At 34.4% G+C, this 24,662-nt stretch overlaps 1 protein-coding gene across 1 annotated transcript in view; it reads left to right on the top strand.

Moving 5' to 3' along the window:
• Positions 1-24,662, top strand: part of LOC111058711 — a 69,654-nt gene that overhangs the window by 4,592 nt on the left and 40,400 nt on the right. Inside the window, exons 3-4 of the mRNA XM_039426663.1 lie at positions 3,318-3,611; positions 7,624-7,922. Of these exons, the coding sequence (XP_039282597.1) occupies positions 3,318-3,611; positions 7,624-7,922 (593 nt within the window). The remainder of the gene's footprint in view (positions 1-3,317; positions 3,612-7,623; positions 7,923-24,662) is intronic.

Below are 24,662 nucleotides of genomic sequence, written 5' to 3'. Positions count from 1 at the left end.
AGGTGGAGAAGGAGGAATAGGAGAAGAAAGAGGAGAAGGTGAAGAAGGAGAACAAGAAGAAGTAAGGCTTATTATTTCTCAAAATTCACGTAATATTGTTTGAAGACCATCAAAATATTTTATCGTCTTATCTGTCTCAACTTCCGCTGAAATATATATTTAAAATACATAGAAATATATTTTCAATTACTTCTTTTATATTATTTTTTTATTATTAATAATACTTTTTTAGATTAATTCTTCCATTTTAAAACAAGTAATGAGTTTGTACTTCTCACACACATTTTGTGTTTGAGAAAACTCACAAAGAAAAGTTTTCTTCTGATATTGATAAATTTGAAGTTGTAGGGTATAATAGTAGCTTCAGTTTCTAGTGTAATAGTAGTTCTAGTAACAGTATAGTGTATATTTATGTGATATTGAATTCCTGGGCTGACTACCTTTAGGATATAATTCAATTATCTTCTGACTTATTGTAGTTTATCAATGTATATATAGAAATATATTTTCAATTACTTCTTTTATATTATTTTTTTATTATTAATAATACTTTTTTAGAATAATTTTTCCATTTTAAAACAAGTAATGAGTTTGTACTTCTTGCACACATTTTGTGTTTGAGAACACTCACGGAGAAAAGTTTTCTTCTGATATTGATAAATTGAAGTTGTAGGGTATAATAGTAGCTTCAGTTCTAGTGTAATAGTAGTTCCAGTAACAGTATAGTGTATTTCATTTTATTTGTATATTTATTTATTATTGATTTATTGTTAATGCAAGTTTGATTTATTGTAAACTGTAGCCTATGTATATTGCTATAATGCTAAAAATTCGATTTAGATTTGACTTGAATTGTACAATTGATTGTAGATTACAAAACTAATAATTTTTTCAATGTATTATTTTACGGAAATAAATTTTATTTGAATTTGAATTTGTTTTTTTTTCAATTCAGAACCTGACAAGAACTTAGCTTATTTTTAAATTCACAAATGCCTGTTATGAAAGATTTTTCGTTACAGTACTCGCTCATTTACAAGGCCAAGAGTCATCAATATAAATAATTATTTTGTATAACAGATTTATACATACTGTATAACAGTTATAGGCCTACTGATATAATAGAGAATCTAGCAATGATTTTGTTCAAATTGGTGTGAAATAGGTTGGAATGTTGCATTTCAAGATACGAGCAGCACTCATGAGAATAGCTTTGTCCCTTTTCTAGCATTCAATAACGTAGTAGCCAAATATACTTTGTCGTGTCTTGGTTGGAACGTGACTCATTGTTCCAGAACCAGAAATCATGAATGGAGACAGAGGTTTTTGTCATTTCTTTCTCCCTCCTTTTTGTTGCTCACTTGTAGCAATGGTCAATTGGTGGGGGAGACACTTCTAGACTTCCAATATGTCTTTACTCCTCCAAACGAAATCTCTCCAGCGCTGAATCTGTCATAGTGGGAAGTGGCGGAACTAAAATACGAAATTTCAGAGGTGTACAGTAGAATCTTAAGTAATCAGACTGGGCCACCAATTTATTCCTCGGAGTGGAATCCTTAACAATAGACCACGAAAATGTCGAAACTCATTAACAATGGGTGATGTAAGTGTGACGTAAGCCGTTGCCACGACGCCATTTTAGTCTCTAAACAAACCGTTGCTAATTGCTATGGAGAGAGAGCATGTTATTCTTATGGGTCTAAATCATCACCTTACATTTACGAGTATATCAATAAAATAATAGATTTCTAAGAGTTGAGAATATTTTTTTCAAGTTCTACACACTCAAATCATCAATTTCCGGTATTTATTCAGATCGAATAAATTTTTTTGGGACAGCCAAAGCAGAAAGTCTCATGAAGTAGTGCATAGTACTATGTATGTATAGGCTGCTATGGTAAGCCTAGTTGAATAGAAAGTTAAAGTGCCACATGAATTCTTACCTGAATTTTTTTATTATTATTTTGTTTTCAATATAAGTTTACTTTCACAGCATATGCTGGAAGTTTTACAGTCTGCTGTTTCACATTAGAAATGTTTATTTGAAAATGTATACAGTCTGATTTCGATCTCAAATGAAAATGGTTTGAAGCAAACAAACATTTTCTATGTTCCTGACTGTAAACATTACAGTGCTTAAGGCAGGCTACATACCATTTTTTTAGATTTCCTGAAAATCCCAAGGTCTAGCTCGCCTCTATAAGTTCTGTAGTATATTTTTAGGTTATGTTATTGTTAATAAAAATCAAATTTATCTAGAATAACTACATTAGTGAAATTATTAATACAATAATTCAAATACAATCATGTTTACAGTGAATGTAGCACATAAAATACGTAATTATTTGCTTTACTTTACAATCATGTTCACTTACCCCTTTTAAATTCTTGTAAACATCACCGTTTAGTTAGAATGTAGGAAGTATACAACATGATATAAGTGGTCACTACATCTACATCTTTTTACTGTGTTGAGTTTATTCAATATCTTACTATTTCACGTAAATTGAAAACAATTATATAGGTACTCCAGAGAACCTCAACACCAAACTTATAAGTACCTAGGCTAAACCAAAACACCCAACCTATATATTTAAGCTTTAGTCTACTCTAACAGTTACACTAATAAACAATAGGTAAACAGAATATATTCATATGAATTTTTAAATTACAACTTTATAACAATCTAATGAAATTCTAGGTAATAATTCAAATTGCACTTAAACTTTCTCTACAGGTAGGTTTTCCATAGCAGACTACAGACATGGTACTAAGCTCTACTTGGTGAGACTTTCTGCTTTGGCTGTCCCAAAAAAATTTATTTGATCTGAATAAATACTGAGAGTTGATGATTTGAGTGTGTAGAACTTGAAAAAAATATTCTCAACTCTTAGAAATCTATTATTCCATTGATATACTCGTAAATGTAAGGTGATGTTTTAGTCCCATTTGAATAACATGCTCTCTCTCCATAGTAACGGTTTGTTTAGAAACCAAAATGGCATCGTAGCAACGGCTTACGTCATCACTTACATCGCCTATAGGCGACCAATGAAGGGTCACTAGAACTTCTACCTGTTCATCCATTGCTTTCGGCGGCCCCGTCTCCTTTCTTTTACCCGGAAACATTGATGTTTTGTATAATATGCTTTTATTTATAAGGAATGCTATCATTTTCAAGTAAATACCTGTACGGACTGGCACAGGGTCTTTTCGACAGGCCTCTGATCTGGAGAGAAAGTAACATGAAAATTAAAATCCTGTAAAAACTTATCTATCCTGTAAAAACATTAGAACTTAACAACTGCATTTCCTAGGAGAATTTAAAAAGTGGAAATCAAAAATCAATTAGTGTGCGAGCAAGACATTCAGATATCAACTTGGAAGAAATAATGAAACGGGATGTGAATATCAGTCCTTGGCTGAGGTTTGGCGTGATCAAAGACCCTTGGCAAGATTGTCAACTGCATTGTCTACCAAGGATCTCATCGACAGATAAAAATTTCGAACATAATTTAAAACCTGAACAAATTATAGCAAATGCAAAAAATTTGAGACAGTCACCGGATAAGAAATGCTTTGCTCTCACTAAGCTTCAACTTAACAATAAGGTAGGCCTAAATGTTTTTTCCATAAATGATCATATAGGCATAATGCTTTTTTCCACCACCTACTTTTTTATTGCGGATGATGCCCAAATAAGATTTTAGATTCCCAATTATCAGGCTTCAGATACAAATTGAGCAAAAAAATTCAAGTGGAAAAGATTGAGCATAAAAATCTCTACAATTAATGATCAATAACATTTTCACCTTAAATTGAAAATAAGCTCGAAGTTCGAGAAAATGTGATTTAACAATTGGAAACTGTTGGTAACTGTTGATTCTATTAAATCATTTACTATGAAGAGATAGCAGACTTCGTGTGTCTTCAGCGTTATTGTCCTGCTACCAGCTGGCTTAGATCTTTGAATAGTAGACTTGAGATGCGCGTGAACACTAGCGTCAGTTGATCAATTTTCATAACGGCAAGGAAAGTTGTGTGATTTCGCCACACCAGATTTTTTTTTAATTCGGGGCGTTTAGGATAAAATACATGGGTGGTTATGGAGCAGCACACACTCTCGTCTGCTATCTACCGACGGCTGTTGTATCATGCAATGATTATGACAGCTGATTTTTATTCTCCCATAAGGATTACATGTAAACTTTGAAGGACCTTAGGAAAGAGTCCTGTAGTCGGATTATTTGATAGGTCATAAACCTGGTCCTGAACATAACGAACACAACTAAAAAAAATCATCAATTTCGGTGCACACATAAAAAAGTTATTGGATGTTAAAATTTGAGGCTCAATTTTTATTTATATAGATACTGAGTGTTCAAAAATCTTAGAACGAGATTCAAAAATCTTAGAAAGACTCAATATTCTTCAAACAGTGAATACTGTAAAATCTCGTAATTATACATGTCTATATCCTTTACAAACATATTTTTAATAGATTATTCAGATAACTAAATATTCTACCGTCATTGAGCGTACTGTAATCAATTTGATAGACATTTTTCAACTTGAGAACCACATGATGATCTATATAAAAGCGAAATGGCACTCACTCACTAACTGACTGACTGACTGACTCACTCACTCACTCGCATAACTAAAAATCTACCGGACCAAAAGCGTTCAAATTTGGTAGATATGTTCAGTTGGCCCTTTAGAGGCGCACTAAGAAATCTTTTGGCAATATTTTAACTCTAAGGGTTGTTTTTAAGGGTTTGAAGTTCGTCTTTTAGCATGTATATTCTTCTTCTCCCAATCTCTTAATTATAATTGAAATTTCCATATCATATGTTACTATAGAACTATAATCTAGATAGAGTACTTCTTCGAAACAGTTGTTAACTGGCAACTAAATTAATAATTTTGTCAGGTTGGCATTAAGTTGAGTTGACTTTGTTAGGTTTGCACCAAGTTGACGATTTAAATGCATTTATCGCGGAAAAATTGACTGGGCACTGCTACTTCAATCCTGGGAATATTATGTTACTAGCCGTCAGGCTCGCTTCGCTCGCCATATCCGTTTAGCCAGACGTTTAGTTTGGACCCCCGACTGGATTGTCCTAAAATATGATAAAAATACTCAAATGAAAAATGCAGGCGAGCGAAGCGAGCCTGCTGATCTCATTTTTGGACGATCCAGTCGGGGGTCCAGGGGGCGGAGCCCCCTGGCTAGACGGATATGGCGAGCGAAGCGAGCATGACGGCTAGTATCTGTAATAGGTAGTTAGGAGCGTAAACCGCGACTTTATTGCTTGAGCAAAACAGTTACGGTATCGTGCAACACGTAGTAGAGCGCGATAATTTTGTGAAAGCAATCAAAAAGTTTTACGCTCGAATCAACTTATTCAATCTTCCATAATCAATATTCCAAGTTCATTCAACTTGTATGAATAAAATGAAGTTAAAAGTTTTTCAAGAATCTAAAAACGTGACACGAAAAAGTTAATAAGCTGGAAAAGCGTTAGTGGACAACGTCATACTACTGTATTACAATTTAAGATTTAGCCATAAAAAAATTTACATAAAAATCTAAACCGATAAACCGATCCCGATAAATCCGGTAAATTGCATTCATAATATATCATAAATGCACTGAACAGTGAACACAATATGCTGTTATCGAGCACATCATGTTCTACGAGAATCAAAATATCTCATCCCCGAAATTCACAGGCTGATGTATAGCAAAACTACAAAATCTGGTGTGGCACACTCACACAACTTTCCTTGCCGTTATGAAAATTGATCACTTGAAGCTAGTGTTCACGCGCATCTCAAGTCTACTATTTTAAAATCTGAGCCAACTGGTGACAGTACTATAACGCTGGAGACACACGAGGTCTGCTATCTCTTCATAGTGAATAATTTTAATAGAATCAACAGTTGCCAAAAGTTTGCAATTGAATATTCACATTTTCTCGAATTTCGAGCTTATTTCCATTTTTAGGTGAAAATGTTACTGAACATTAATTGTAGAGATTTTCATGTTCAAATGTTTAAATGATTAAATGTTTAAATGATTAAATGTTCAAATGTTTAAATGATTAAATGTTTAAATGATTAAATGTTCAAATGTTTAAATGTTTAAATGTTTAAATGTTTAAATGTTTAAATGTTTAAATGTTTAAATGTTTAAATGTTTAAATGTTTAAATGTTTAAATGTTTAAATGTTTAAATTTTAAATGTTTAAATGTTTAAATGTTTAAATGTTTAAATGTTTAAATGTTAAATGTTTAAATGTTTAAATGTTTAAATGTTTAAATGTTAAATGTTTAATGTTTAAATGTTTAAATGTTTAAATGTTTAAATGTTTAAATGTTAAATGTTTAAATGTTTAAATGTTTAAATGTTTAAATGTTTAAATGTTTAAATGTAAATGTTTAAATGTTTAATGTTTAAATGTTAAATGTTTAAATGTTTAATGTTTAAATGTTTAAATGTTTAAATATTTGAATGTTTAAATTTTTATATGGTTTGGGATGTTGTTCAGTTATAAATGTTATTTATTCTATTGATAACATTTTTGTTCATTATTTGTTATTATAGTCTTTAATTTTTATAAGTTTTGGAATCTTGAATTCATTTTCATTTTCACAGTTGTTTCATTTTTACTTTTTTCATAAGTATTTTAAATGTTTGTATTTGTCATTTTCGAATTAGGTGGTATTTTTGTTGTTTGTATTATTCATTATTGCATAAGTTCGTATTGTTTTTATCATTATTTTTTAAAAAATTGAATCTGTCAATTTTTATTGTTAAGGAGACATATTTGGGGAAACCCGTTGTCTCCATTGTGGATAAATAAATGAACTATTGATTGTGTGCAATAATGCATGCAATTAATAACTAAAATAATATAGTATTGTCTCTCGAACTCTGTCTGCTTTGAACTTGTGCTGTCCTGTTGCCAGTATGTCTTGAAGGAGATTAGCTTTTGATGTTAGCATTTCTGATACACCAGCCCCAAGTAGCCGTTTTCACACCGATATCTCGCCGACACGACATACAGACAGGACCTACTCTGATGGACAGTAAAAGAGGAGGCTGCGGTTTGTAACTGCGCGAGGTCTACTGTTCACAGAACTACTAGTGTAATTTGACTATACGTCACCATATGATTTTCAAGAATGCGATATTTTGCCCACTCTGTACTACAGCCTACGTCACGACTACAGTTTCCCCACTCCAATTGCATTTCAACTAAAATACTATAGATGAGTGACCAACCTCCTGTCTACTAACTTTGACCTCTGATAGCATTTTATAATTGAGCTGGGTTTCCAAATATCAGTGACAGGAAACGTATCCGGTACAGTGAGAATATCATTCCCATTAGTTCTAATGGGACTAGTCATACTCGCTCGGCCGGACTGAGTGTGAATGGTCAAATTAGAACGCACAGGAATTACATTTTCACTGTGTCGGTCTCTTTACTGATACTGATGTGTGGGAAACCAGCTTCATTCATGCTAGTCGCAGTCCGGAAGGTGACGAATGATTGATGTATCACTTTATTATTCAGAATTGAAGCAAATTCAATAAACAGAGTGATCTTTCAGGAATTGGAAGATATCAGTTTGCTATCGACATATCGCTGCTTCCAGTACATTGACCTCTCATGGAACCGACTAACAGGCTTGGAAGCTCTCAACGAAATGGTTTACCTTATGTATTTGGACGCATCTCACAATTATCTGCAGATGGCCATTTGCATGGAAGCTCCATGGTACCTCACTTATATAAATCTATCTTACAATGACATCTCAGCGATTGCAGATCTTTCAAAGTTCTGGTCTTTGCAGCATGTGAACTTTTCACACAATAAAATTGATTGCATTCAAGGATTCAAGAGCTTGAAGTAAGTACCTATACACATAACATTCAAGGATTCAAGAGCTTGAAGTAAGTACCTATATACATAGCCAGTTATGTTTGATATAAAGTCTATTAATACGAATAATAATACGTTTCTGCTCACATCAATAATTACCTATTGTCACGGATTTATACTCTGTACAAAATAACTTGTGGCTTGGGAGGGACATGGGCAGCAGAGAAGACATACAATGGCGGTGATGTCGCCGTTCTGAACAGGCCAGCATTCTCTATATTTCTAGAGAGTATCTTTAAATATAATATCTTTAAACTAAAAATAGTTTTATTGATTTTAAACTTTATGAAACAGAAACTCAGGAAGTGGAAGTGCAAATTTTTAGTGAGTAAACATGAAGAACCCAATACATAATCTATAAACTTGAGTGTTGATAGGAAATGACATTGAGTAATACGGCAAGGCAGAACATCCAAAAGGATCTCTCTGCCGATAAAAGCCATAAGAATAAATAAAGTGAGTTTCTAAGTGCTCATGTTAAACTTTCGGAGTTTCCTCACTGGAAGCCTTTAGTGGACTGACTGTAATCGAAACTGCGCTTCTACCTATGACTGTCCATCACCGCAGTAATTGGCTGATCTCCATCCATTTCTCTTTGCCGCATATCCCTCCAAGTCAAAAGTTATTTTTTCAGAGTATAAGCCTATTTATTTTGTCTATGCTATGATAGACTGTGTATGTTGATTAAGTATATGTGTAGTATAATTGTGAGATGCAGGCCCGGAACTAGGGGGGGGGTCAAAGGGGACAGCTGCCCCGGGCGGCAGAATTTGGGGAGCGGTAAAAAGTAAAATGAATAAATAAAAGACAATAAGTAAAATGTAAAAACGGTATTGGAAAAATGTTTGGAGCATTGTTGTGGGTAAATATTAATAAGTATTATTGAACTCATACTTCCTCACTCTTCCGCGCACAACTGATAGTCTGCGAATGCGCCTAGCGAGACAGAGAGAGACTGGTGACAGGTAACAGCCACTTCGCACACTTCTAAATATAGACATGACGGACCCCAAACGCGCAGACGCAAGCGCCATTTCTCCCTTAGCATGTGAATGAATTGCCAGTCCTCCCTTATATAATGATCAGTCAGCTTCGCTGTTTCACAGTACGAAAGTTTGCTTTCCCGTCTGCCATGTTAGCTTAATGTAGGCCGACTCCTGTTATGTTTGATCATATTTACGAAATTATTTCCTTAAAAAACTTTGAAAACTATTGTTATTCCTGTTAAGTTTTCACGTTTAACAACAATGGATGGTCGAAAGCGAATGAGTGGAGCAGCTTATCGGAAACTTGCAAAACAAAAAAAGATAAAAGAAAACGAGGCGCTATCTCAAACTCCTAAACTAGAGAAGTTTTTATAAACACCCCAGCTCCAGCTCCAAATCAGGTAAGAATTAAACTTAGGTGAATAAGAAAATAAACTATATAGTAAGAGAGAGTAGGGTTGTGTTTGTTTGTGTGTTCGTTTGTTCATGTGTTCGTTTGTTCACATCAAAACATGTCAACTTGTGGATTGCATACCGGAAAAACAGGAATGATTTAGATCTCCAAATTTTGAACATAGATTCTAAAAATATAAATCTTGTGCACCTGGAAGCCCAAATTTCAATTTTCCTTCTAGATTTTTCTGAATTAATGTTAAAATTTCATCAATGGTACATACAATTTCATAAAAAAATCACCAGATCATATGGTCGAAATTAAAAAAAGAACATCAATTTCTATTATTGCTTTCCACCTGATACCACTTAACCTCAATAATATTGTCTTGATAATTCATAAATATTTTCAATAATAATGATAATATTTTTATTATAAATATAATAATAGTATTGTTTTGATAATTAATGAATATGTTCATTTTCACAAACTCTGTATAATAATATGGTGAATGTGAAACAGCTGCATCAAAGAAATTATCTCAAAAACATCTGTTTAGAAAAAACATAGTTTTGAAACTTTGTTTTCCTGATGCAATGTTTAAAGTGCGTAGAGATTTACATGCTGCGAACATGAGTAATTCACTTTTAATCAGCTGATGCCAAGCTTTTTATATCTATATCTTACTGTTTCTGTGAAAAAAACAGATATAATCAGCTGATTGAAAGTGAATTACTCATGTTCGCGGCGCATATATCTGTACGCACCTTTAGGCCTACACGTGGCATGGATTATTAATTTTTGAGCTAGAACAGTTTTTTGAGACAAAGTGCTTAATAAACGTCTACAGTTTCATCGATGCTGTATCGGCAATATGAAAACGCATGCAGTTAATATGTCTTTGAATAAAGGTGTTGATATTTACATAAATAAATTATTCTCTTCCATTTTTATTTAATTGAAATTTCAAAATTATTAGAGCCCTGATAGAATGGCTGACTCACTATACAGTCAGTCGAAAATTTTAATATTTGAATGTGGGGTATTTTGGCAAGCTGAGCAAAAAAAAAAAAGAGGTCATATGCACCTTTTCTTTATATCTTCAAATGAAAAATGAGTTTTGTGGGTTGTCAAAATTCCCTCTGAAAGAGAAACTATTCAACTTATTCTATCTTTTGGTAAAATAACAATGATCATCTATCCATCTATTATCTTCTATACTAAAATACACGTATACAGGTATAAAGTATAGGAAAATTATGTTGGAGGCATCATAAAGTCTGAAGTACTGGACTGATAGCTTGAAATTTTGCATATAGATTCTTGTTTAACCAAGGATGGTTATAAACCTATTTTAAATTCTTCAAGATTTGATTAAATCAAGTTTTCAGTTTGTCAAGCTTTCAATTATTTGTCATGCTTTCAGTTGTTGTAAGGAAGCAGCAGAACATTTCTTTCAAAAGGGGAATTAGAAGATAGGTATTAGATTGGGGATCCTTTTTGAATGATAAATCAGGTTTTCTGTTGCACCTAAATTTTTTCCGCCATTTTGAATCCAACTTTTTTTTTCAATTGGAAGGTGGTCATATGATACATGATTCCGATACAGGATTTACAGAGAAAAGGTATGGTGAAAACCGCACATTGATATCTCAAACCTTTCAAAATTTATTCTCATCCATTTCCTTTATCATAAGGAAAGAACTGGCTCGAACACGTATACATGTGTAAAGGATAGGAAAATTATGTTTGACACATCATCACATCTGAACTACTGGACTGATTTCGGAGGCGCATGCGCGAGGATACACAGAAACACGGTGAATTCAAAGCTCCAGAAGTTTACTTAATAACTAATTTCCAGTGTCGTTTTTTCTTTCAAGTAAGTGATTTAGTGTTTATATAAGAGATGAGTTACTTGTGAAGAACTTTCAAATTGCAGTAATCATAATTTAAACCACATTTAATGCTTTAAACTGAACTATCCAATAATCTAACCACACTTTTCAACTCCATATTGTCTACCGGCACAGTCCTGTGTCTTGATCTTTCGTCAGCCGTTGTGACCTTGATACTACTTCGACACCAGCTACTGTTATCAGCGTTGTTTACGCGTTTCCTTGACGACGGCTATCCAAGCTTGGGTTGTAACTGCTCGACTCTCAGGAGAGAGCGGCGTAATTGGGTGCTGGCATCTCTAGCCTAATTCTACCATATTAGGTCGGCAGCCCATCCCCGAGTAGGACTGCCTTATCAATACAGATAGCAGCGTGACGCTGATAACATTTATCATCTTTACAGTGTTTTCATACCGATTAGCTCACTCATCTCAGCATAGTTTTCCAATTATTATTATCATCGCTCCCTGGTAGATAACAGCTGTCAACAAGATTGTTCTATGTTTAATCCTTTGCCCCTTTATTGTCATTTTTTTTCTTGAAGGGGTTATATTGAGAAGTTTCAAGACACAAGCTATATGATGATGACACGAACAGGGCGAAATAAACTGAAAACGCAGATGGAAAAAGATCTTTGCAGTCTTAAAGAAGGGTTGATTGATGAACAAGTCATGGATGTTGCTGTGAAAATTCATACTGTTCTTGAATACATCTCAAAAACGTACTCAGAGGATGCAGTAATTGATTTAATACCGGAAATTACCTCCCTTCTTAACAAATATGATGCTTCGATTAAAGTGAATGACGATTTGAAGAGAATATTGGCTGACTCGGCAGCAGAAAACAAGTCACTTCATTTAAAACTCTTTCAAGAAAAGAATAGTAGGAAAAATAATCTCGATGACTCTATATACAATGAAGAGAGGGCGAATGCTGAGATTGATGACCTCAAATACAAATTAAAATTATCGAAGGAGAATTCAGAACAGATGAAGGAGGATATTAGCTCGAGAGATGCTATTATTAATATTTTGCAATGCGACTCTCAACTTGCTACAGAAAAAATTGAAAAATTGCAGTCAGAACTAAATTCTATTAAAAAATTAGAAGATTGCAAGTCTCCAAATTCGAGATCTGAGTTTGTCATGCCCAAGCATACATCAAGACCTAGAACTAGTGCTTTCAGTTCATTTACACAGACTGAAAATAGATTCTCTTTATTGGAGGAGAAAGAATCACAGCCCTTGCTGCCGGCTAAGAGAACTGATTCCAGGACTAGGCCTACTAGCTCAAGGTCTTTAAATGTACGATTGTTTGCGAGCAGCCAGGGTAGGGACGTATATAAGCACTTCAATGCTAGAAAACATCAGTTCTCTGCCGTGGTGAAGCCGGGAGCTAAATTCAGGGATGTGGCAAAGGAGTCGGGTGAGCTGAGCGACAACGATGTGAGCGTCTTCTTGGCTGGTGGAAACGATATCACCTGCAATGAGAGGAAGGAGCTTCACTCAGCACTTCGCAGCAAGCTACACGATCTGCAAAATCGACGGGCAAAAAATGTGATTGTGTTCTCAGTGCCTCACAGGCATGACCTTCCAAAGTGGTCTGCTATCAATCAAGAAATTAAGAAAGCTAATGAGGAAAATTTCAATCTATGTAAACACTTCAGAAATGTTTCATTTATTAATATTAGTGACATTGGTAGAAGACTTCACACCTCACATGGTTTACATTTGAACACTTGAGGAAAGAAATATGTCTGTAGTAAAATAATGGAAGTAGTAAATAGGGTAGCTGATGAGCAGAAATCCATTCCATTAGGGGCTTTTACAAATTCATTTTTAGGCCAGACACCCTAAGGCTGGTGGATAGTTGTAGTCAAGAAGATGATGGTTATTTTGTGAATATATCATCTCCTCATCAAGGTCTGATTTGTAGTGAGGTGGAACCTGTAAATATAGATGTATATAGCTTGAATAACACCGACTTTGAGAAGGCAGGTATTGGATTTTTTTTCTTGAATGTACAAGGGCTGAATAAAAAATCAGTTATTTTGGAAAGTCTTGTTTCAGATTTAAAAAGTGGTTCAGGGGCTCCTATTCTGTTTCTATGTCTGACAGAACATTGGTTGTGTAACAATGAAATAGAATACTCACACCCTGAGGGATACTATTGCTCTTCTTATTTTTGTAGAACCAACCACATTAGAGGAGGCACCGCTATTTTTGTAGCAAATGGCATTGAAGCAAGAGCTTTGAATATAGATAGCTTTATTTCTGAATTCAACCTAGAAGCATCAGCTATCATAGTTGATAGATTTAAGATTATAATAATCTGTATCTATCATTCGCCAGGTTATGATCCATTTGTATTTCTAAGCGCTCTTGAGAGTCTTCTAACTCACCTATCTAAATGGGAGGGTTATATCATTGTAGCTGGAGGTGATTTCAATGTGGACTTTGATGTTACAACAACAAAGCCTACCGCGTTGGAGTTCCTCAACATCCTTCGACAGAATAACTGTTTTTGTATCAATTCGCAGCCGACCAGAGGTGATAGCTGCCTAGACAATGTTTTTGTAAATTGTCAACGCTGTCAAGTTAAGTGTTCTGTGGTTAAGGATTTTCCGTTTTCTGACCATGATGGATTGTTGGTGAGTCTGATAACACCCAAAATATCATGTATAGTAGATTCTGACGCTTCCGATAATTCAAGTGGTACTACCAAACTCATGTTACCTTCTAAAAACGTTCCTCTTCTCATTGAAACTCTGAGAAACACTGACTGGAGCCTGCTGGCTCTCAATGATTCATTGGATGCGTCGACAATGTTTAATATTTTTTTTAATTCCTTGACCAGCATTCTTAATTGTTACTTGGTTTCAAAACAGTGCAATACTAGAAATAGAGTAGTTAAAACAAAAGGAAAGTGGTACACCCCAAACCTTGCTAAGACTGAAGATAAAATTCTGTCTCTCGATTTTCTTTATAAGAGCACTGGTAGTGATATAGTTGAAGCCCAGCTGATAGCACTGAAGAAAGAGTATACAAGAGAAATGTCTAATGCCAAAGCTTCCTATAACAGTACATTAATAAATAGTAGCAAAAATAAATGTAAGGCTGCTTGAGATCTAATTAAAAGTAGTTGTAACCTGTCGGGTGGAATAAAGCCTATGATATCACCAAATTCTTTTAATATGTACTGTGTCGAATCTGTAGACAAAGTAAAAAGTGACATTGTAGAGCCAAATAAGTCAGCAAAGAACTGTCTTCATAAAGCAAATAATAGGTCAAATGAATCTTTCAAGTGGAAAACTATTGTTGAAGAAGATGTCTTGAGAGCTGCAAAGCATTTAAGTAATTCATATAGTGACGATTATTACAACATGTCTAACAGTTTTTTAAAATCAATAATACCTTTCATTGTGACTCCTCTCACTCTGTGTATTAATAGAATACTGCTAGAGGGTATTTTTCCAGATATTCTTAAAATATCTAAGGTGTGCCCTATATTCAAAGAAGGAGATAAAGGTAAACCAGAGAGCTACCGACCAGTTTCCTTAGTACCAGTTATATCCAAGATCATAGAGATTCTGATTTGCGAGCAAGTAAATGAATTTTTAGAATGAAAGAAGGTATTATCTGGAGACCAGTGTGGCTTTAGAAAGGGTAAGGCAACAGTGGATGCAGTGGAGAGTCTAGTCTCTGATGTTATTCAGGCCTTTGAGAACAGGTGCTATACCCAGGTCACATTTTGTGACCTGAGTAAAGCATTTGATTGTGTTGACCATTCTGACTTGTTGGAAAAACTTGATTATTATGGATTCAGAGGTGAATCACTTTCACTATTTGGTTAATATTTGAAAGATAGAAAGCAGGCAGTCTGTATTAAGGGTGAGTGGTCTGAACTTGTAAATTAAAAATATGGGGTACCTCAGGGTTCTGTTCTTGGCCCTCTGCTGTTTCTGATAAGTATAAATGACTTGCCTCACAATGTATTGAGTAAAACAGTTTTATATGCTGACGACACAACGTTCTTGAATACCTCAGATAATTTTGCAGAACTCTCAAATCTTGTAAACATTTCATTGGCGGATGCAAAAGTGTGGTTCAGGGCTAATGGTTATCTTTTAAATGAAAGGAAAACTGAAAATGTTATCTTTAGTTTGAGACCTTATGATAAAGAACTCATTGAATACGGTGTAGTTAATAATGTGAAGTTCTTGGGTATTCATGTTGATCATCAGCTGACATGGGGGAAACATATCAATTATCTGAAAACGAGGCTTTCAAGAGTGGTGTATCTTATAGGACGTCTGAGAAATTGTGTTACAGCAAACTGAGTAAGAATGCCTGTACTGCTTTTCCAATTTATTGTTTTATATTGTCATGTGCACAAATTTTAATGTGTAATGTTTTATCTTAGCTCTATGTTACATTGACATTGTCGATACATGTATTTGTTAATGGCAATAAAAAATATTTGATTTGATTTACTTGAAATGCTACTTATAAGTTCTTAATCAACTGAAGATTTTTATAGGCCTATTTTCATTAATTCTTCTATATTTCATCACATCAAGTTTTAAAATAGACCCTTGCAAAGCACGGGTTACCTGATAGTAAAAAATAATATGACATAACCCATTTGTTAAAAATTGTTGCAACTCATTTATTTTATGAGATTTAAATGTACTTATTAGTCCAAAAACGAGAACGCCACTTTTGAAACAATAATGTGACATAGCTAATCATGAGAAAAATGTTATCATTAGCTGATCTACTTCTAGGAAACCGTAAAGTAAACATTTCAAGGCAACAATTCATTTTATTTTAATGGAACACCCACTGTCTCACTGGGCGTGCGGTGCGCAGGCACAGGGATGTGTTGTCATCGGCGAACTGTTATGTGCATGTCTGACTGTCCGAGATAGATAAGAGCGACAACAATACTGTCCAGAATAATAGCTTAAAATGCCACCAATATACTTGGTTAACATTAACACTGACAAAAAACTTTGTTAGTTTCAATGCCAATAGAAAAATGTTGTACAGTTATGGGCTTGTAATGGATTCTGACTCTCAATTTTCTCCCCAAATAATATGTAAATGAACAAAATTATAAACTAAATGTTACAGATTTCTGAATTTTTGTAAGCTTGAGTACTGTAAAAAATACCAGAGAAAAATACAAAATATAATAACTTATAGTAATTATTGAACTAGAATGCCATTTTAACACTTTGCTAACGTTTTTAAATATTTTGCTTTTAGGTGACACCGAAGTCAGCCAGCAAGACTTGCAAGACAGATGAGACGAGAAAATGGAAGCTTTGGTTGGAGTTGAGGACAAAATGAATGAGGGTAAAGGTGATCAAGAACAAGATCTTCTAGGAACATCACCTGATTTGAGTCAAGAACCTGGGAGTAACACCTGTGAGTTAGCTTTTAATTTAAATGGCCCTGGTTCTTGGCCAACAAGCTTTTCTGACGCTGACAGATGTTACATCACAAAGATGAAACTAAAACATCAATATGATCCTGATATCACCAAAAGTAACAGAGAAGGTCGTAGTCTGACAAAGGACTGGTTTTTTAAAACCCTTAAAAATGGAACAAAAATTGAAAGGTCTTGGCTGGGTTACAGTGAAAGTAAAAATGCATTGTACTGTGTACCCTGCAGGTAGTTTTCATATCTCATACCTGAGTCTCAGTCGGAAGTATCTTCTTTAGCCAAAGAAGAGGGATTTGTGAAAAGAAAAGAGATTTGTGAAATGGAAAAAGTTGAATGTTAAATTATCCAAACATGAGAATTCATCATACCATAAGTTGTGTTTCTGTTCATGAAAATCTTTAGAGTCATCTCTTGAACATGTTGGCATTGATATATATCTTCAGGATCAGATTGTACAAGAAGAAGCACATTGGAGGGCAGTTTTATGCTGCATTGTTGATGCAGTACTCTTACTGGCAAAACAAGGAAATTCCTTCAGAGGTTCTAAAGAAGTCTGTGATTCTAGTGACCGAGACAGTGGCCACTTTTTGAATACCATTGACCTCCTATCTCATTAAAGTGTTCCACTTGAACAACACATTGACTGACATAAAAAAGGTCAAGTAACTTATTTTTCTCACATAATTCAAGACGAGTTTCTCGAGATAATTGCCAACAAAATTCGACAAACAATCATTGAGGAAGTTTTGGATGCCAAATATTTTTCTTTTATGTTTGACTGCACACCAGACATTAGCAAAAACGAGCAAATGACTGAAATTGTTCACTATGTAAAAGCTAACTCTGCAGAAGTAACAGAAAGTTACGTCGATTTTCTTGTTGTAAGTGATAAAACAGGTGAAGGTCTCAGTCACATTCTTCAGACAATTGAAAAAGATTGTCTAAATATCCAAAACTGTAGAGGCCAATCTTATGACAATGGAGCAAACATGGCAGGAAAATACAAATGAGTACAGTCCAGACTGCTTCAAGAAAACAATTTAGCTTATTTTGTACCTTGTGCTGCACACTCGCTGAATTTGATAGGAGTGCATGCAGCCAATGCTAACACTGACGCCAGGAACTATTTTGGTACACTTCACTGTGTTTATGCGTTCTTCGTTGCTTCAACTTCGAGGTGGGAAATTCTGAAGAAACACGTACCATTCACTCTGAAGGCTCATTGCAAGACAAGATGGTCAGCAAAGTTTGAGGCAGTAGAGGTTGTTTACAAACATTATGATAAAATCATACAGGCATTAGATGAACTAACGTCACATCACCTCTCAACTTCAGAAACAAAAAGTGAGGCTACTGCTCTCCTAAAGAATTTGAACAAACTTGAATTCATCGCTTTTTCTTATTTTTGGTATGCTCTTTTGAAAAAGATCATGTCAATCAAGTACTTCAAAAAGAAGACCTCACTGTAGGCAAGGCTACCTGAAACATCAAGGGCCTTCTGGACTTTATTACATCGTCAAGGGACTATTCTTCATCTGATGCAATTGCTGAAGCCAAATTGATAGCTGAGAAGAACGACGTGCTGATGGAGTTTTCAGATAATAGAAAAAGGAAGAAGAAAAATGCCTGGTGAGGTGTGTGGAGATTAAGTCTCTGAGTCATATGCTGAAGACTTGTTTAGAATGAGTCTTTTAGAAGTTATTGACAGGTTAAACATGGAATTAAGTACAAGGTTTGTGACTTTGGAGAGTATAAATGACAAATTTGGATTTTTAACTGGTGTTAACATTTTTGAAATGGAAGTAAGTAGGTAATTTAAAGAGTAAGGCAGAAGCTTTGGCCAGCATTTACAATAAGGATTTAAATAAGGAAGAATTCATGTTTGAAATTGAAAGTTTCAAGTATCACACACTTGTAGTAGAGCCATATTTAAAGGATGCTACACCCTTGTTGATGTTGAATCTGATTTATAAACATAAACTTCAAGAAGCTTATCCAAACATAACCACAGCACTGACACTGTTCCTAACCATTTCAGTTTCTGTTGCCTCTGGAGAAAGAAGTTTCAGCAAATTAAGACTGATAAAAAACTACCTAAGAAGTACAATGCGGTAGGAGAGGCTAACAACCTTAGAATTATATCAATAGAACATAAGAGAGCTGCTTTGATCAATTATGATGACATAATAAATATTCCTGCATCAAGAAAATCTCGCAAAATTCAACTCAAGAACTGATATCATTGAAGTGTGGCTTATATAGAATAGTTTGTCTTGAAACAGTCTAACTATTATTTGCATTGTAGTATTTTTGTGGAATACACAATAACTTTATTGTTTGTGTACTTTGAATTAAAAAATATATAAAAATGTAAAAATTGTCAAGTATAAAATTAGACAGAAAATTTTAAAGAATGTTACAATAAGTAATATTTATAACTATTTGTATTAATATGTTGTAATCTAATGTGTAATGCAAAGAGTTGTAGTTTGAACAAATGTAAGTTTTTCATGAATTCAAATGTCACGATTTTACCTCCTAATATGTTCTATATTGGATTGCTAATAATAAAATGGGGGGGGGGCAGACGAATCTTTGCCCCCCTCAAAAAACACCTAGTTTCGGGCCTGGTGAGATGCATTCATTTTTAATATACTAGGTACAGCAAATCTACACAGTTATAACAAGAAATGAAATAATACAAATCACTTTTTGTGTAGTTGAGAAGTTGATATTGTGGTAATTATTCATATTAAATGAAAAAGACTACAATACAATAATACAAATCACTTTTTGTGTAGTTGAGAAGTTGATATTGTGGTAATTATTCATATTAAATGAAAAAGACTAAGAAATTGTCAAAAAACCACAGATTTATGGATACTTAGACAGACTGGTTTTGGTTATTACACCACATTGACAATCTCTGATAAACTAAAACTAAATACAAGAGCAGCAAAATTTATACTAGTAGGCAAGTACTGCTATTGATCAAGGGCATGAACGCCTGCCATTTGCCCAGCTAGAGAGTCTCCCCCCACTCAATGGTGTCACAAAACCACACTCATGACGAGTCTATTGCTTAAGCCGCCACTTTGTGACACCATTGAGTGGGAGGATACTGTCTAGCTGAGCCAATGGCAGGCATTCATGCCCTTGACCAATAGCAGTACTTGCATACTAGTATAAATTCTGCTGCTCTTGTATTCAGTTTTAGTTTATCAGAGATTGACAATGCGGTGTAATAACCGAAACCGGTCTTTCTAAGTACCGTATCAATAAATCTGTGGTTTTTTTCAATTTTTCAGTCTTTTTCATTATTTTAATAATACAAATTATTTTTCCAACTGTCAAAATCAGTAGAAAATACATATAGGCTATAGTAGGTATAATAAGGGGATTCTGGGACCACCGGCAATGATCAGCCTAATTTAACCTAACCTAACTTAACCTCCCCCAAACCTAGTCTCAGTCATTTTGTCTCTCACCATGACTCCTTCCCCAACCAATAGGAGAGCAGGAAGCCTCCCACCATGATTTTCTCCCCAAAACAGGTGATGACAGGTGTGCTAAGAACAGGTGCAGCTGCTCTAACCAAAACCATAAAAAAAATTTCCTATTTAAAATTCCTCTATTAAATTTTTTTATTCCCCATACTAAATTCTGGTATTTGATATTCTTAATGAGGGTACTTTAAGTTTTATTGAGATTCTTGGAATATTTTTTTTTTTTAACTTTTATTCTTGTATCTGATTGGTAATGTGGATATTCCATCCTCTAATACTATTCTCTTATCATCTTTGGAACAAAGAGCTTTTTTATTTATATCCACTGTATAGACATGATGCTCTTTAGATCTGATGCAGGTATTTATCAGTCTATGGTCATTATTCAAGCTGAGACAATTCAAATAATCATCAAATATAATATATTTATTTAATGCAGCTGACTGAACACTTTTTGCTCTTTTTATTTCATGGTCATACATTCTTATGGAATACATTTTCGCACGAAGACCCACAAATTCCAAGATTATCTTACTATTTGCCTCATCCTTGAACTTTCCCAATACTTTTTTATTCACTGGTGAATAGCAAGGATGGTCAATGGGATAATCAGATGTGTCAAAGTGCTCAATCATGTTATATATATCATCATATAAATCATCAGTAACTATTTTATATAGTAAACTATCTGTATCAGTATATGCTAGTTTAATGTTCTCATTGCCATATCTTGGTATCATTACATTGTAATGGAAGTTATAAATCACTGTTTTTGGAATATCCAATATGGCTTGACCTATGTATATTGGTTTGTCTAACATTATTTTTTTCTTCTTTAGATGAATAGCTACCAAATTCTCACTAAAAATTGTTCTATCAATGAACTCAGGCTTTCTAATCATTTTTTCCATCTTTCTATCACTGCACACTAATTGCATATTAAATCTCTCACGAACATTCTCCATTGTCTTACCATAGACTGAATAATTATATAATTTGTATATATCCTTCTCAAAAGCATTTTTAGAGCAAGTACGAAGTCTTGTGTTATGTTCAATGTATGGCTGCAGCCAGCATGACTGTTTGAATCTCAATGCATGGTGAATTTTCTCAACAATAAGGCCATGTTCAACTGCCTGTTTCAAAGCAATATAGTGAACTATATATTGCTTCCTGCTATTCACATGAGCACATAACTTTTTTTGATCAATTTCAATAGATGTATGCTCAGGGAGAAATTAGAGATCACAATGATCTACATGTAGTGAACTTGGATATGATACATCAACCTCAAGAATATAGCCATATTCATCTCCTTCTTTTGCTTCAAGTAGATCATTCATACTCAAATGAATCCACTGAAAATCCCCAAATGGAAGGGGTTTTGACATGGCAAGACCATATAGGTTATTACAATCTACAAAAGCAATGAAAACACTCAGCTGTGGAGTCAAATGTTTTTCATAAATTTATTGTTGGCCTTGATATGTCGATGTGAAACTTGACACAATCCTCCCCTTATCCCCTTCTCAATCATCATGAATTTCTCATAGTCTGTAAGAAGTTCAAGTTCAATACCTGTGAATCTTAACATGGTATCCCAAGATAGACCAGGTAATGTATAATAATGACATGGATCCAACTTTTGTTTTTTCATGGTAATATCCCTAAAATTCTCAAAAATATCAGCCAACAATAATACATCAGTTTTTGCATAATGGTCACTATATTCACCAAGATTTTTGAACCCAAAGGTATTCCATACATTTATTGCATGTAAATAATCTTCATCAGTAATTGCTGTCTTATTAAGATTTGAATAAAATGCAGCTTTTGGTGGGAGAGATGTTTCATTTAATTTATCCCGACTTGTCATATACTCATATGGAAATACACCTTTCCTTGTTAGTAGAGGAATATGTTGAGGTTGGATAAACTTTGGGATCTCTTCAAGTTTGGGGAGATTCCTAGCCAGACTATCCAAGCTACTTGGCATGAAATGAAATGAATCTAGAAACCGTAATTTCATGAATTTATTGATTGTCTTTGAAAATGATATATATTTTTCTTCTGAGTTGAGAATTATATCAATCTGCTTCTCATCATAACCCTACTCCCTCACAATAAAGTGACTATCATATCCACTAAGGTTGTGAAATAATACAGGGAGGAAGTGGGGGACTTGATACTTCAAATTACAGCTACTATGTGCTGCCCCTCGGTAATTTCCTGTCATATGACAGTGATCTCTGACTTTCACATCATCTACACTGAAATGTTTATCACACATATAACAAGTATGCAGCAAGTTCTTCAGGACTCATTTCATTCATTGGATTGTTAGTTTTAGCTATATATTTCTGTTATTTCTTCAGCCAATTCCTTCAAATATTCAAGTAACACCTTAGCAGCATCCCTACCCCTGTATATGAATGGCTTTGAGGGTAAATTATCATACTGTATTGTTTGTTTCAAATGGACACAGATGCTCATAGCCTCATGTTTATGTACTTGTACTATGTATGATGCAGCGATATCTGGTGTACAGCCTTGTACGGACTTTAAAATACTTTCAAAATCACAGTAAACAACAACAAAAGGTACTCGTAGACCTCTCTCAACATGCTCAAACTTCGCAAATGGTTTACCACCTGGTAGCACAACTCTTATAGGATTATTAGCAACACACATTTTCAAATGCTCCCTCAGCTTTTCTTCTTTTAACACTCCATACTGATCATCAAAATGACTGAAGCACTGCTTGCATATTGATATGCTATCTTATATATTAAAAAATTTTTGATAGGGGAATTTTAAATAGGAAATTTTTTTTATGGTTTTGGTTAGAGCAGCTGCACCTGTTCTTAGCACACCTGTCATCACCTGTTTTGGGGAGAAAATCATGGTGGGAGGCTTCCTGCTCTCCTATTGGTTGGGGAAGGAGTCATGGTGAGAGACAAAATTACTGAGACTAGGTTTGGGGGAGGTTAAGTTAGGTTAGGTTAGGTTAAATTAGGCTGCTTATTGCCGGTGGTCCCAGAATACCCTTATTATACCTACTGGCTAAGCTATGAATAGCTAGGACCAATAAAACTTCAAGACAGAACAAAACTAGAAAAATTCAGCGACTGCAAGCCCCTTGATTACAAACAGTGAAAATGACATCTAGTCCAGTCAATATAGACATAAAAATCTGGTGTGGCATACTCACACAACTTTCCTTGCCGTTAAGAAAATTGATCACATGACGATAGTGTACTCACGCATCTCAAGTCTACTATTCAAAGATATGAGACAGCTGGTGATAGGTCAATAATGCTGGAAACACACTATATCTGCTATCTCTTCATAGTGAATCATTTAATAGAACCAACAGTTGCCAACAGTTTGCAATTTAATAATCACATTTTCTCGGATTTCAAGCTTATTTTCAATTCTAGGTGCAAATGTTACTGGACATTAATTGCAGAGATTTTTATGCTCAATCTTTTCCACTTGAAATTTTTTGTTTAAATTGTATATGAAGGCTGATAAATGAGAATCTAAAATCAAATTTTCCATAGATGGGGCAAAGCTCCTGAAATTTTTACAGATATGAGACTTGTTGCAGTTGATAGAGCTTATCAATGACTATTCCAGGTTTAAATTTGATCAAAATCATTGGAGCTGTTTTCGAGAAAATCGCGAAAACCCCTGTTTTTGACAACATTTTCGCCATTTTAGCCGCCATCTTGGATTGCATTTGATCGAAATTGGTCGTGTCGGATCCTTATAGTGTAAGGACCTTACATTCCAATTTTCAAGTCATTCCGTTAACTGGGAGATGAGATATCGTGTACACAGACGCACATACATTCATACACACACACACACACACACACACACACACACACACACACACACACACACACACACACACACACATACAGACCAATACCCAAAAACCACTTTTTCGGACTCAGGAGACCTTGAAATGTATAGAAATTTAGAAATTGGGGTACCTTAATTTTTTTCGGAAAGCAATACTTTCCTTACCTATGGTAATAGGGCAAGGAAAGTAAAAAAGGGGGTGTGCTTGCAATTTATATTGTAGTTCTGATTTTTTAATATATTATTTGAGTACATAAGAGAAGTCCAGAACCAATTTCTTCATGGAAAATTTCCTTGTGCTAGATACAGAGTGGCCCAAAAACCTTGCAATTTCGGCTCATTTTCCAGTTTTCAGCTATTTCTGCCAAATCTCGTAATCGGACAGGAAAATTTGGTCCCACTTTTTTTCTAGAATATGAAATTCTGAATAAAATGAGATCATTTGGAACTATCTATCTCCAATGAGTACTGAGTTATGATTTTTCAAAAATGAGTGAAATTTGAAGAGAAAATCAATTTTTGATGAATTTTAGATTTTGATCAACAATTTCTTCCGATTATTACCATTTTGATGTATAATTCAAAATCCCTCTTGGCGTATT

The sequence above is a fragment of the Nilaparvata lugens genome, chromosome 1 (assembly GCF_014356525.2).
Source record: "Nilaparvata lugens isolate BPH chromosome 1, ASM1435652v1, whole genome shotgun sequence".
Lineage (NCBI taxonomy): Eukaryota > Metazoa > Arthropoda > Insecta > Hemiptera > Delphacidae > Nilaparvata > Nilaparvata lugens.
The sequence above is the reverse complement of the archived record's forward strand: the minus strand, read 5'-3'. Positions and strand labels throughout refer to the sequence as shown.